Here is a 13,572-nt window from a genome sequence, read left to right on the forward strand (position 1 = left end):
TTTTAATATTACAAAAGCCTGCATTTCTAATAAGGGTGTGAAATGTATACATTTTATGCAGGTAGTATATGTACTATTAATAAATAAGGACAAACTCCCTGGTAACCAGTTGTCTGCTTTATTCAGAAAAAGGTCTGTTCAGAGCTTCCATTGTCCTCAATTACTTGTTTACTAGCTGTGCAGAAATCTGTCAATGATAATAGGCATGTTTAAGATTACAATTCCATTATGGAACCTTATGTTATATTGCTAATCACTGTACAGAAACCCATAGGCATATTGAAAATGGAGTTATTATGTTTTTTGATGCATTGGTACCCACACTGAGTGTTTTAAAACGTAATTTACCACAGCAGCCAGAATACAGTGAAAGGTTTGGGTTTCTACATTACACCACAGTGTCATCAATTTTCAAATACTGACATTACTCCAGTCATTATTCTTAAGTATCATTATAAACAACAATATACAGAAAATACATGCACTTAAACTAGTAAATGCTTGTCTACTTATTTTCCCCCCTCACATTTTAGGCCTGTTAAATCAAAATGGCAATGATAATAGAAAGTGACATCTAGATGAAAACAATTCTGGAAAACATTTTCAATGGTGAAGTTTGCATCAAAGGTTGACAGCTGATGTCAGCAAAAAAACATTGACATTATATACACAGGTACTGTGTATATTGTGCATTAATATGATGTATTCTTCATACAACATCAAGGAATTTCGAGGATCACAGTTTTAAGTATCTTCACAACTGCTTTTAGCAAAACATATTAGGGAACTTGCAAAACACATGGAAAATGTGCAATTGCAGTAATTTGACACTCTCATTGTCACAATATGCATTACAAAGCAATATATAAAGGCAAAAGATAAAATAAAAAGCAGCATATGGTCTAGTAAATTGCCGCTGAGCCCAAGTTCCACTATCATAACATAGTCAAATACTACAAAAAGCAAAAACTGCTAGCAACATGTTAGAATCGAGGTGTAAGTTTTTAAACTAAAAATAACAAAGAAAAAAGTAACAACAACACTGATGGTAAAAATGATCAAGCTTCTATTTTTAAAAGACTTGTCCAGCATTATTAGCTTCCATCGACAACTGCACTTCTAAAGTTCTGCTTAAAACGTTAAGGCGTTACAAGTTCCTTCAGTCACCTGTACTTCTCATATTTAAGATATGGCGCACATTTTTGGTTCATAGACGCTATCGAGCAAAAGAGTAGTAAAATGAATCAGCTAGAAGACTAGACAGTCTGGTGACAAAACAACAAAAATAAGGAGTGAAATTTCACAAAACTCATTCCCAACCAAAACCCCAGCCTGACCCTAACCCGATGCCAACATTTCCAACATTTATATTTCAACACGACTGGATTTTATCCACCTAAACGGGGTTTGGTATTGGATGGAAACCAGTTAATTGGGGTGCTTAGTGTCATTTTGAGAAGGAATAATCACATTACAACATGTGTATATACACTTACAATGTGACACGATCAACATGGATTGGCAGGGCAAATGTGGGTGCACGATGACTGCAGAGAAAGACGTGATAACAGCTTGCTTGAAAGACAGGAGGACATCCAGGCACTGTTTTCTACTCAGTAAGAGCTGGCGGAGGCTGTGACGAGTCTTTTACCAATGTACACTCTTCAAAAACAAAAGAATTAAGAAATTAATGACATGAAAAGTAAATGAATCTGTCGAATAATGTAAGAATGTTTCCCACAAAGACAACCACTTCATGTAGCATGCTGGTGTTATTGTGTTTTGTATTAATGCTAGTGTCTCAAAATATTCCATGACATAAATCAGGATGTCAATGGCCATAAAACATTCAACTTCTTACCCGATTCCAAGAGCAAGGATGTGCGAAATGAATAGCGACGGGATGAAAACTTTGAGGAACTCAGCAGAGAATACCCCGCCTTTCTTCATGACTCCACTCTTTCTCATACTGAGGGACACTGCACGCCTGGGGTGCCTGAAGTGAAATTCCCTGAAATGATAAGATTGGAACATCAAGAAAAAGCCCCCGTCAATATTTTGAACAACAAGCTTGAGTGCCTTCTCACTTGGGTGGAATGTTTTCTGGCCTGCTGGACCAATCGGCAACCCAGTCTACTTCTTTGTTCATGAGGATATCATCCGCTCTGTCTTTGTCTGCGCCTTCTTCGTCTTCTGACTATATAGCAGTGAGGACAAGTTAGCAGTAATTTGTGTTATTATAAAAAGCAAAGTCAAGCCCACTTGACGCTGGCTACTGTATCGCAACCACCATTAAAAGGAAAGGATATCCAAATAAAACCTGTAACTAAAATACAAAGCAATTGTATTCATTTTCAAATATTGTGTTGATGGTTACCTCACAATCTCTTGGACTGGACATGTCCACGTCAAAAGTGATCTGACCCTCATCTTGGTTGGGACTTTGTGGCCTGTGAGGACTAAGTGGATACTTTGTGATTAATACACATGTTTCTACACTATTGGCAAATACACACGATTATTAACTAGTTTCAGCCCCACCTGTCACATGAAGAATTACTCGGGCTAGACTCGTGCTGTGCATCCAGGAGGATCTTCTCCATGTCTCCATTGTGAATGGATGAGGATGACGGCACATGTTCTAGTCCTCCGATCAGGGTTTCATCCATCTCAGACACCACTTCCAAGGTTTGACTCATGCCAGCATTTGCATTTATTTGGTCTGCAGCGGCTGATTCTTGCGAATGGGTGTGTGCGCCCTGAGCTCCTGTGTTTCCATTTAACTCCAACTCCACCCAAGAGCCTTGGATCACACACAAAGGTTAAAGGTAATTTTAGATTATTTAATCCATTTTAGATAACATAAAATCTGACACATGATCCACGTTGGCACGTTGGATTCAGATTATTTGAACTGCCGTCAGTGATAGCGTTCATATTTGTGCCACTGCCCTACTAAGAGCGATCTTTATTTATTTATTTTTTTAACCAGGAGGGCGTTATGCAATCTATGACAGCCAGCTTCACTGCTAACAAAATGCGAAAAAAATCAATAACGCACTTTCGTCAATTCATATTTGAATTATGAAAAACGAAGCGCACCACCAATAAAAAAAACAATATTAATTCGATGTGCCTGGGCATGTCCGATTCTATTTTTATAATCATGTCAACAATGCAGGCTTCTGTTGCGTAACAGTCCCTGACGTGACGCCGTTTTACATTCTGTGTGATGCTCATACCATAAAAAAATATTTTATTAAACGTGAAACAACCTTGGATCTGTTGTGGGTCAAATTCTTTAATAATTTAGTTAGCATTAACAACGCAGAAAAAAGTTTCCTCTAAAAACGTCTAAAAATCTGTTTAATGTTTAAATTAGGCAGACGCAGGCTCTTAAACAACGAAAGAAGAAAAAAACAATATTGATGACTGCACGGAAACTCGTTAAATCAAAAACAAGACAATGTTGTCCTTTTTTGTCTCAAAGTTGTTTTCATTATTGGTTAAGAGTCCGCCCCACTTGAAATCGACAATTTGATTGGCTATAATTTCCATCAATGAAAAGATGGCGATATCCTATTGGCTCTCTCTCAGGAACGTCATTGCACGTCAACCAACGACTTGCCAAGATGAGGAAACGTTTTTAGCCAATGCAACTTTAACCAAAATTACTCGAGCACCATTACGAACAAGAGAAAACTTTATAGCGCTTTAAATTATGTGTGAAATATGAACGCGCACGATGTTACGTACCATTAAGTCCTGGTTCTTCGTTATTGTTTTGTTGAGCAGCAGCGGTGGACATGTTGACTTCTCAGTTTTAGCATTCGTCAACATGACCGGAGGTGCGCATGCGCGAAGTCAGTCCATAGTCCAGACGATGAGACAAGATAACAAAGATTGCGTTTTAACTACTAATTGGCGTCTTACCTTTTAATGTCAAAATACGTGATGGTGATGTATAACGCCTACACAAAATCAGACAAAGACGCGTGGCTTTATGTGATCACCCATCCCATAATTGTGTAGGACTAGGATGTAAAAAAGAAAAATGTAGGTGCAACTGTCATAGACTAAGGAAATATAATAAATAATAGTTTTTGACAAAACAGGGACCTTTACACTAACAGGCAATTTATTATTACTTTATTTAAAAAAGATGTAAATGAACTATTTTCCACCCCAGACACAATTTTTTTTCAACTTTATTCAAGAATCCCGAGAGGAATAACAACTTTAACATCCCAAAAATAAAAATGCATTTTAACAGGTTTTAGAGTATAAGATTCTACTGTCAGAAACACATCCCCCCCAATGAAAGCTCATGTTCATAATAAGTCACACAATAACATTTAATAGGCGTTTTAGTAAGGCATTCTTTATTTAGTACTGAAAAGCTGTTTTCTTGATGTTTTGAACATGGAACAGAGGCTTTTTCCCAAGTGTTTCCTATCTAAAATGTTGAAAGTGAATTTGTCAGGTTATTATAATCTTACAAAAGCAGGGGAGGGGGCAGGTCAAATTGAGGTTTTGTGATTTAGAAAATATCCTGTATGCTATGGGAGAAAATTAAGTTTACAAAATAAATGGCTGTAAATATTTTCAAACAAGGTAGATGACAAAAACTGCTAGAAATTTTCAAAATCGTCTTTTTACCCAAATCTGCATGCGTGACTTAAATAAAAATTCTCTAATAGTGCTGAACCTTTAACATCTTGTATTAAGAGCAGCAGTAATGATAGAGCAAAAGGCATTACAACACATTTGTTTTTGTTTTTTATAAAGAACCGGAGGATAAACTGTTGAGAGCACCAAAACAAGATTTGTCAAACTGGCCGCAAGATTCCATACATTTTTCTGACTATTTCATAGGCAATTGTTGAGTAAATGCCCCGCTACTGAAAGATACTCCAAATCCCTGAGGAAGTGACATCAACACCTTTTTTTGATGACATTGCACTTCCTTATTTTATAAATGCTCTTTAAGTTTGATATGTAAAAACTAACAAAATATGGCACAAAAGAAATCCTCAACCTGTTTGGAAAATAATGACAGAAGCACAGACAGTATAGCAATAGCAGAAATGAGTTTAGGTAATTCCTTAATGTACATGTACTTACAGAATGTGCATAAAACATTCATTAACTGACCAAGTGTTTTACAAAGTCCCCCTTGAACAATAATATACATTATTTTGAAAAGCATATACAACAGACACCCTTTCAAGAAAATAAGGCAAGTTACTTGACTGGCTTTTAAAGGAGTAAGGTGAAGATGTCTTTCTCCCTTTTAGGCGTGATACTGGTCATGTTTTAAATGATTTTGGGGGGATGACAATCAGCCAACGAGTGAAAATATTTAAATGGCATGCCCTTCTTTGACATTGTAGAAACTTTCCAACAACTACCTTCTCAGGTAAACCAATCACTGACTGTCATGCAGCCTTTCTGCTACAATCAACCAGCCATCAGACAGAAAGCAAAATTTTAAATAGCAGTGATCAGACTAAGTATTGACTCAACTCTTAAAAAAATAAATCGTCTGTAGTAACTGTCTTTCAGAGGTACAGTTTATATATGTATATAAAAAACAATCTGGGGGTAAAGTAAACTATTATGCTTTCAATAAAACACAATGGCCGATGATCAGCCTTTTGTTTTGTCATTTGCAAACATTGAGCAGAGCATTAACAAGAATTATACATTACAGGAGTAAGTAAGCACGATATACTTTGGTATGATTCCTTTCCTCCACCATCAATACCTGCCTTATGTCTGCATGTTTTCTGTCCATGTCGAAAGCCAAACATGATGATGATATTCATCCAAGAATAGAATTCCTCACTATTTCCTTATTTATAAGCTTCATATGTAGACACTATTTAAATACGTATCTGGAAATGAAGACTATGTAGGCACCTGAGATAACCTGAACAGGGGATTTCCAAACAGGACTCTTTAACAATACTACCCATCTATTTTCTCCCACTTATCTTCGGTATGATAAACAAGTTTTCAGGAAGAACCGGTGCATTTGGCAATTTGACAACTGATATATATAGAAGGAAATAAAGGAGTGTCAACCACTTGTGTCAGCAGAGTTTTTAACAGTGCAAATGAGTCTATAATTTGACATTTTCTTGCTAAAATGAGTATAAAATGTTATAGCAACAGAGAACGCATTATCAAGAAGTAATGGCACTAACACAAAAAGGAAAAATGTGTGTTGTTTTTTTAACAGATATTTCCTTTGAATTGGGATGAAGTGAAGTTGTCACCAGTAGCTTCAAGAAAAAATGTTTCTACTGGATGGAAAATAAAACCCTGAATCTCAAAGTCTGGAACATAATCAGCCCAATGAAGTCTCCGCAGGTTCATTTTGTATGACGCATGAAAATATGTACTTGTGACGATCAGTCATTCTTTATGAGGCCGACAAGTGTTGTGTCAGTGTAATAGATCATCAAATGCTAGTTTATTTTGTCCTGGAATATGTACAGATTATTGGTAGTGGCCACAGCAATAACATTGTCCAGCGGATGCCAGGCAGTGTGGAGGATCTTCTTGTTAAAGTCCAAATTGTCTACACTAATCTCATCCTTTTTGCGCTTCCCACCTGAGCTTACTTTGCGGGGTCTCAGGACAGACTGTGGCTTGCTGTTCTCCCTTGATGCCTCAAATGTCACATCCTGCCTGTATCCGCGCTCGAACATCCTGAAGAAGTTATTGTAGGAACCTGTCATGACCACACTGCAGTAATGAGGGAGACAGAGACGTCATTAGGATAGGGACTAGAAAAGGAACAGACACTAATGCAATCAGCTTCGTCAAGATTAAAGATAATCAACCCAAAACAGAGCTTTAACAACCTTTAAAATTGAGGAAATAACATTTTAGGAAAGACTAAAAAAAACATTAGACTGAAACTGTGAGCTCACCTGTCGTTCCCATTCCAACAGCACTCGAACTTGTCAAAGATGCAATCGTTCTCATAGAGTGAACACAACTTGCTCCTGAGATATTCATGCACCTGAACAGAGGATAAATCATTACGAGCTACTTTTAAGAAAAGTATGGAAATGAGCAAGTCATAGAAATGTAATAAAATACAGGATATAAGGCTGCATATTACAACATTTTTAAAAATGGTACCATGCAATGAAAAAGGCATAAAAAGTAAAGCAAACTCTCCATAAATATATAAAATAAACAATTGGGATTTCGCACTGGTTAGCCTGGAGTCTGCTTGTCACAACCTACTGTTTCTGTCGATTTTTGTGACAAAAGTCATTCAGACAAAACAAACATGCACTTTTAGTCTATTTTCCTTCACACATTTCTAGCGGCTACTTTTATAAGGCATCCCCAATTAAAACTTAATATATGATACGAGCTTAATGACAGTACCATACCTGATAAGTCTCTATTGGACGAGTCTCCATGTTGAGGTCCCAGATTTTGATGGTCAGGTAGTCACGGGTCATCATGTAACGTCCACTGTGGCTGAACTTCACATCAGAGATGGATGAGGTTATTTCTGAGAAGAAGGAACGGTTGTTGGGATCCTCTGACTCTTCAAAAACTGTGGGCATTGGAGGAACAATTTGCTTAAGTTATTACACAGTTTAGTTGGGTTCTGTCCACTAATGACCTCTATTTATTTACATTTGGCATGGTTGTCACATAGCGCAGACGCCCTCATGTCGCACAAGCGGATGGCTCCTTTACTGCTACTGTACACAAACGTATTGCATTGGTTAGGATGAAACTCCGAGGCTGTGATGACTTCAGTCAATTCCTCCATGTTAGCTGGCTTAATGTCAACAATATCTGTGTAGGAATCATTCAGGCCAACAGCAGGAAGGGATGCAACAGAAATGTTTTTCCATTATAAGATCAAGGATGGTTGATTTACATCGTTCCACCCAGACTTAAATCCTCATTACAGTTTCTCTGACAACAGCCCTCCCACACGATAGAAAGGAGGGGATCAATTATCTGCTTGTAAGATGCATCCACTAATGAGATTGTCTGCGAGGGGTGACATGGGGAAGGATACTGAAGCTGCGATCAGTGATCTCCAAGTGCCAAAGGTTGACGCGAAGGTCATCCGAGGATAGGTAGGTTTCACAATCGCTGTTGACTGAGATGGAATTGATGTGGTAGGTGTGAGCATTGGCAAAAACTCTCCGCGGACTGGCCTCCACCATCAGATCCATGGGTCGAAATATTGGCACCTAGACAGTAAGTTCACATAAGTCTTTATTTTCATAGTTGATCATGTTTCATTGCAATGTCATGCCAAAAATAAAAAATAAAATGATAAAGAAAAAATATATGAATATATCCACCCGTAGTGTTGTAACAGTATTTGGATCTCTGTATCGGCCATCATCTTCTTTCAAATTGTAACCTTCAGGTCTCTTGTCTCGCTCACTTATTTTCCACAGCTTTATGGTTTTATCTATGAAGGGGGGAAAAAGAGAACTAGAAATTAATATTGCATTTTCAAAACAAGTCAAAGCCAGTAAATGTTTTATTATATCAATTCGAATGGACCAGATTTACTCAAAAGTGTTTAATTCTAGAAGTTAGATTTCTTATTTTGTCTCTTTTTGAAAATTATGATTACTATATTTATGACCAATTCAAAATGCAGTGATCCCTTGCTTTTTGCATTTTAGTGGTATTTATGCATTTGTGTGCATGTGCACACAAGTTATTGATGAATACTTTTTAAAAACCTTATGTTGGACTCAATCCGCAGAATGTAATCCGCAAAGTAGCGGGATTACTCCATGTTGGGTAATTGCCCTTTTTAGCTAGACATAGTTCTGGAACGCAAGTATAATCTCTAGAGCATACTATTGTCAACTTGCCATTTGTGGATAAAAGAAAGTGAGCAGCATTCTTCTGGGGCAACCACCGAATCTTGTTGATCTTCTCCTCAATTTCAAGGCTCTTCAGGTAGTCAAACTCAGGCTCATGGCTCTGAAAAGTGCTGTAAACATTGTATTCTCCACGACACTGAGGCTGATTCTTACTCTAAAACGAGAGAGCAAAGAGGACATCAGGGCCAACAACACTTGACTAAAAATAATTTGAGACGTGCCGATCTTAACAATCCAATTTCTATGAATCGACATAAAATTACCTCTGGCTCCTGTTGAAAGATGACTACACGACCTCCTTTGTCTCCAGTGGCTAGCAACTCCCCACAGTGGTTGAATTCAAGAGTGGAAATGATATCAGCTGTCAACAGAGTAATGCTATTAGTATTTCCTATCGCACTTCTTTTAACATTGTATCTCTGTCCAAAGTAATATGCAACCACAATATGAAGAGTTTAAATGTGCGTGTTTTGGTCATCAATGAGCTGTGACACCAATATCAATAAGGGTAAAAAGACAAAATACTAAAGACCAGTGACACAAACCTGGATGCATTCACACGCTACATGGGTCTGGTGAAAAGTCGAACTGAAATTAAGCAAGCATGGGGATCTCACAAACGAGCATTCCCCATCTAACCGTACAATACAGTCCTCCAACAAGCAATCCTTGTTAACAGCCTGGCACTATTATCAACACTATTCTTAACAAAGGCAAAGAGTGTGGAAAACACAAAGTGCCTCCTACAGGCCTTCTTCGGACAAGCTCATTTAAACATAAGAGACAATTAATTAATAGAAAACAACTGTTATTGTGATCCAGTTAAAGTCATCATTATTTTCTATGAATGTCAAAATTTTCACCGACTCCTGGAAAAAAAAGCCCCTCATATTAATACCTAAAATGTAAGAAAAAATCTTTTAATTTCGAAGATTAGGAATGGCAAAACACTCAACTTTGCATTGAAAAAAGTCATTTTAAAAAGAATGATGTAGAACCATAATATTAATTCAATCTTGATTTAAGTAAAATGTTCTGTTAGCTTTACACAACAAATTTGATGAGTATTTACTGCAAGCTCAAGTTCAAGAATGAAACTCTACTATTCAAGGCATTAGTCAAACAAACAAACTGACTCCAAAAGCGCAATGAAAACAATACATGAGAGACTAAATGCAAGTTGTATTCAGGACAGGATGCAGCTCTTTGCTCCTTTCCCAATAATTCACACAGCTGGAGTTGTCTATTATGGGAACAAAATGGCAGCCGAGGTCTGACAGTCCCAAAGGCGCAAGAGAATCACAAGAGAAGGCTCTGAGAGTCCACAGCTGTCAGCCAACTCACGTCCATTTAACGGCATGCTGGCATCCAGTAAATAGTATTACAATTATTTTTAGCTGCAGGCTTATCATGTCAAGATTCTGCAAGAGATGTGGACAATATTGTAATAAATGTGACCAGCTCATGCAACAGAAAAAGTCCAATTTGAGATATTCATATATTGTAATTCTGCATGCAATTCCCTCAAAAAAAGTGATAAATAAATAAATCTGAGCACCTTAAGAATTGACAAATTTTAATATTGCCACTTTGGAAAAAACAAAGTTTTGGTACATAAAGTCACATTCAGAGAATTGGGAAAAACTGGTTTTTTTTTTTTATTTAAAATTTATTTTTAGGTATTAACTTTTGGGTCGCTAATGGGCAGTGACGGACGTCCAATCAATTTCAACTGGAAAACAAAGTGGATTTGACGTCTATCGCCGTGAATGGCAGTAAAACATAATCACCTAATGACATCCTTTCATCTCAAATGGATTATTTTTATAACAGTCAATGGCAGTGAACGAATTAAGGGCTACAAACAACAAAATAATACAGAGGGAAAATGATTTTGCACATACACAAATATAGTCCACGAGTGTACTAGTATAATAGTGTTAAAATGGATATGGAAGGAAAGCTTTCAAAACACGCACTTGGAGCCAATGAAAACAAAATCATCTGGTCTTACCTTCTGCGACATCGTCATCTATCGCCCCTTTGACTTGGGAAAAGCACCATTGCACCTCATCGCTCTCATCACCGACCCCTGCAGGAGATAGAACCCCCTTTTCAAGACACCTCACGAAGAGCAACTTTGAAAATCAAGCAGGGGAGGAACGTTGACTACATTAGAATCTGCTTAGCATGCTAGCTAACCCTGCACGTTTAACACAAAAAAACACTGCAAACTTGCGTTTCCTCACTGACTAACGGAACAATTGCCACAGCCACGCCGTTTGTCTCAAGTTTTACCTGCCATGGTGAGCCACCCCGAGAGAGTGGGGGTCTTTGAAGCGTCTTTGAAGCACTGCTGCGGACTGGTTGCTTCTGGATGGTGAGATGTGAAGGAATGAAACTGAGTGTGCTGCCAATGTTTTTAAATATTTTTCCCCAAGACTCATACACGCCAGTGGCCAAACCGTTTTTTTGAGTAATAATGTTTTGTTAAAATTGTTAACAGCGCAGGTGTTTAGACTTTGCACTCTACTTTAAGAAATTCCCTCGTCCCTGCCTCTCCCCACAAAGTACATTTTCAAAATGGCGCAGCGCGGGTGGCGTTGACACTTATTGTACGAGTCACACCGGGAGAGCGGTGACAGTGAGCATGCAAAACAATCCTTTCGTAGTCCTAAACTCGTTTGTACGTGACGATCAATATATTTCACAAACTTAACACATTATTGTTTGCATTTTTTCTTTTTAGCTTATTTGAAAATGGCAATAACTTATCTTTTGTATGACATAAAACACTAAACCCCGCCCGTGTGAGATCATATTGTGAATAAATCAAACGTAGCAATGCACAGACCCGTAATAAATTGAGTTTTATATAGGAACCTTTAATACATTTTATCTTTAATTATTCATTTGAACAAAGTCAGTTTTACATAAATAGCCAGCTCTTTTAAATACAAGTTTTCATATTTAATTTACATTGACTAAATCTCCAACATTTTAACACTGAAGCAATCACATTGTATAAGCAACTGAAGTATAGTCCTGTATTCTTGCAGACAAAAATCCACTACATTTTGGATCTCCCTGTTTATATGATTACAGATTTCAATCAGTAACAGTGTATCCAATATGTTAACATATTTTGTATTAGATATTGAAAAAGAAGCACTTTGCAATGCATTGTACAGGTTGAAGAATGCACACGGCAACACACGAGCAGCAAAGTTTGTGGCTATTCAAATATTCCCTCCACTGTTGTTCTGTTTAAATAAGGGAATTGATACACATTACATTAGTCACAGCTAGCTCAAGCGTTTAACAAGTACATTGCCATTTCAGGTGTTACCAAAATGAGCACTTATAATCCACAATGGACAAGTTTCTATTTAAATAAAGAGCTCCACATCTAGTCCAAGTCAAAGCTTTTTACTTTCCCACCATGTAGTAAGTGGTCCATCGGGCGAGAAGCAAGGCACCGAAAAGAACAGTGTAACTGAAGAGGACAAATTTGATGACTTCTCTGAATGTCCGCAAGAAGCGGATAAACAAAGGTTCAGAATCCAGATGCACCTGCTGTGTTTTCTGCCTTGGGGCAGCCAAAGTCAGGTGTCCCAGGTTCCCGTCTTGTCCCATTCTGCAAACACACACTTGCACATTTCAAAACAATGACAAACTAAATAATATATAGAAATAAAAGCTATCCTATTAGAGGACACACTTATGTTGACAGTTGGTAAATAATGTATCTGCATATTGCACTAAAAGGTTTCAGTATTGATCTTTATTCACAAAAAAACAGCCCTTTCCGCATGCTTAGCCCTCATAAATCTGTACTCTCAAAAGTATGAATAGGGAATTCACATTAAAAAGGAAAGGGAACAAGGAGAAAAGTACTAGAAGTTGCAGCAAAGTCCAGTTTTTGAGTAATCTTTTAATAAAAAAATCCTATCACTAATTGTATCCTAGAATAGGACGCTCCTTTAAAACGATGTATTGTTTGTTTTTGTTATATCTATTAGAAATAATTCAGTTAAACCCACAGATCATGTAATATAATCCAAATCAAATATCACATATTTTAGGAAATAAAAGCGTTTAAACAAGTCCTACCTTGATGTTGCTACAGCAGGACTGCACCGTTAACAGGGTGGGCTGGAACACTTCTAGCTGTGAAGTTAACGGGTGCCGCCTCAAGCCTTTCAACTCCCAGTCAAGGAGGAGCCAAAGACAAGAACTGATCACTAGGATCTTACTCCACTGGGATTGATCCTAATGGTGCTTATGTCTCCTGTGCACCTGCTCCTCCAACAGTCACGCCCTAGCATTCTATATGAAACTCGTCAAGCAAATCTTACACATAAATCTCATTAGAAATAACAAATAAACATGGATTTATCCATTAAGAGTACACCGAGTACGTCCTGTCAGCAGGTAGCCCTGTTTATACTGTAAAGACAAGGAGTTGCTATTGACTGAAGATCTAAAACCCCGCTGCCACACAGTTATTCTCTGCCGGAACATTGAGCAAATGGCCCCCTAATTCAATCATTGTCCTATGCTGTCAAATGATAGGATGCTGAGGCCTGAGCACTCCAGACGGCCCCAGAGCATTATCGGCTGATAGAGGGAGGCCTGCTATGCGCTAATTGCTCCTTCCGAGGGTTGAACCGATGCT

General features: G+C 37.8%; 2 protein-coding genes and 1 long non-coding RNA gene across 3 annotated transcripts; all 3 read right to left on the reverse strand.

Moving 5' to 3' along the window:
* Positions 1–102: 102 nt before the first annotated feature.
* Positions 103–3,907, reverse strand: bnip3la (BCL2 interacting protein 3 like a). The gene is made up of 6 exons (XM_077599863.1): positions 3,757–3,907; positions 2,542–2,803; positions 2,378–2,459; positions 2,088–2,197; positions 1,862–2,011; positions 103–1,662 (listed from the first exon to the last, which is right to left on the reverse strand). The coding sequence occupies exons 1-6, from the start codon at positions 3,806–3,808 to the stop codon at positions 1,614–1,616; spliced, it is 705 nt and encodes a 234-aa protein (XP_077455989.1). The 5' UTR covers positions 3,809–3,907; the 3' UTR covers positions 103–1,613.
* Positions 3,908–6,229: 2,322 nt separating this feature from the next.
* Positions 6,230–11,488, reverse strand: LOC144073918 (serine/threonine-protein phosphatase 2A 55 kDa regulatory subunit B alpha isoform-like). The gene is made up of 10 exons (XM_077599862.1): positions 11,193–11,488; positions 10,909–10,986; positions 9,158–9,255; positions 8,883–9,048; positions 8,355–8,467; positions 8,063–8,240; positions 7,669–7,833; positions 7,416–7,585; positions 6,942–7,033; positions 6,230–6,753 (listed from the first exon to the last, which is right to left on the reverse strand). The coding sequence occupies exons 1-10, from the start codon at positions 11,197–11,199 to the stop codon at positions 6,474–6,476; spliced, it is 1,347 nt and encodes a 448-aa protein (XP_077455988.1). The 5' UTR covers positions 11,200–11,488; the 3' UTR covers positions 6,230–6,473.
* A 270-nt stretch (positions 11,489–11,758) lies between these two features.
* On the reverse strand, positions 11,759–13,155 carry LOC144074053 (uncharacterized). Its single transcript, XR_013300226.1, has 2 exons — positions 13,008–13,155; positions 11,759–12,531 (listed from the first exon to the last, which is right to left on the reverse strand). It is a non-coding gene; the product is annotated as an uncharacterized LOC144074053 (long non-coding RNA).
* Between the last annotated feature and the right edge of the window lie 417 nt (positions 13,156–13,572).

Source organism: Stigmatopora argus, chromosome 5, assembly GCF_051989625.1.
Source record: "Stigmatopora argus isolate UIUO_Sarg chromosome 5, RoL_Sarg_1.0, whole genome shotgun sequence".
Taxonomy (NCBI): Eukaryota; Metazoa; Chordata; class Actinopteri; order Syngnathiformes; family Syngnathidae; genus Stigmatopora; species Stigmatopora argus.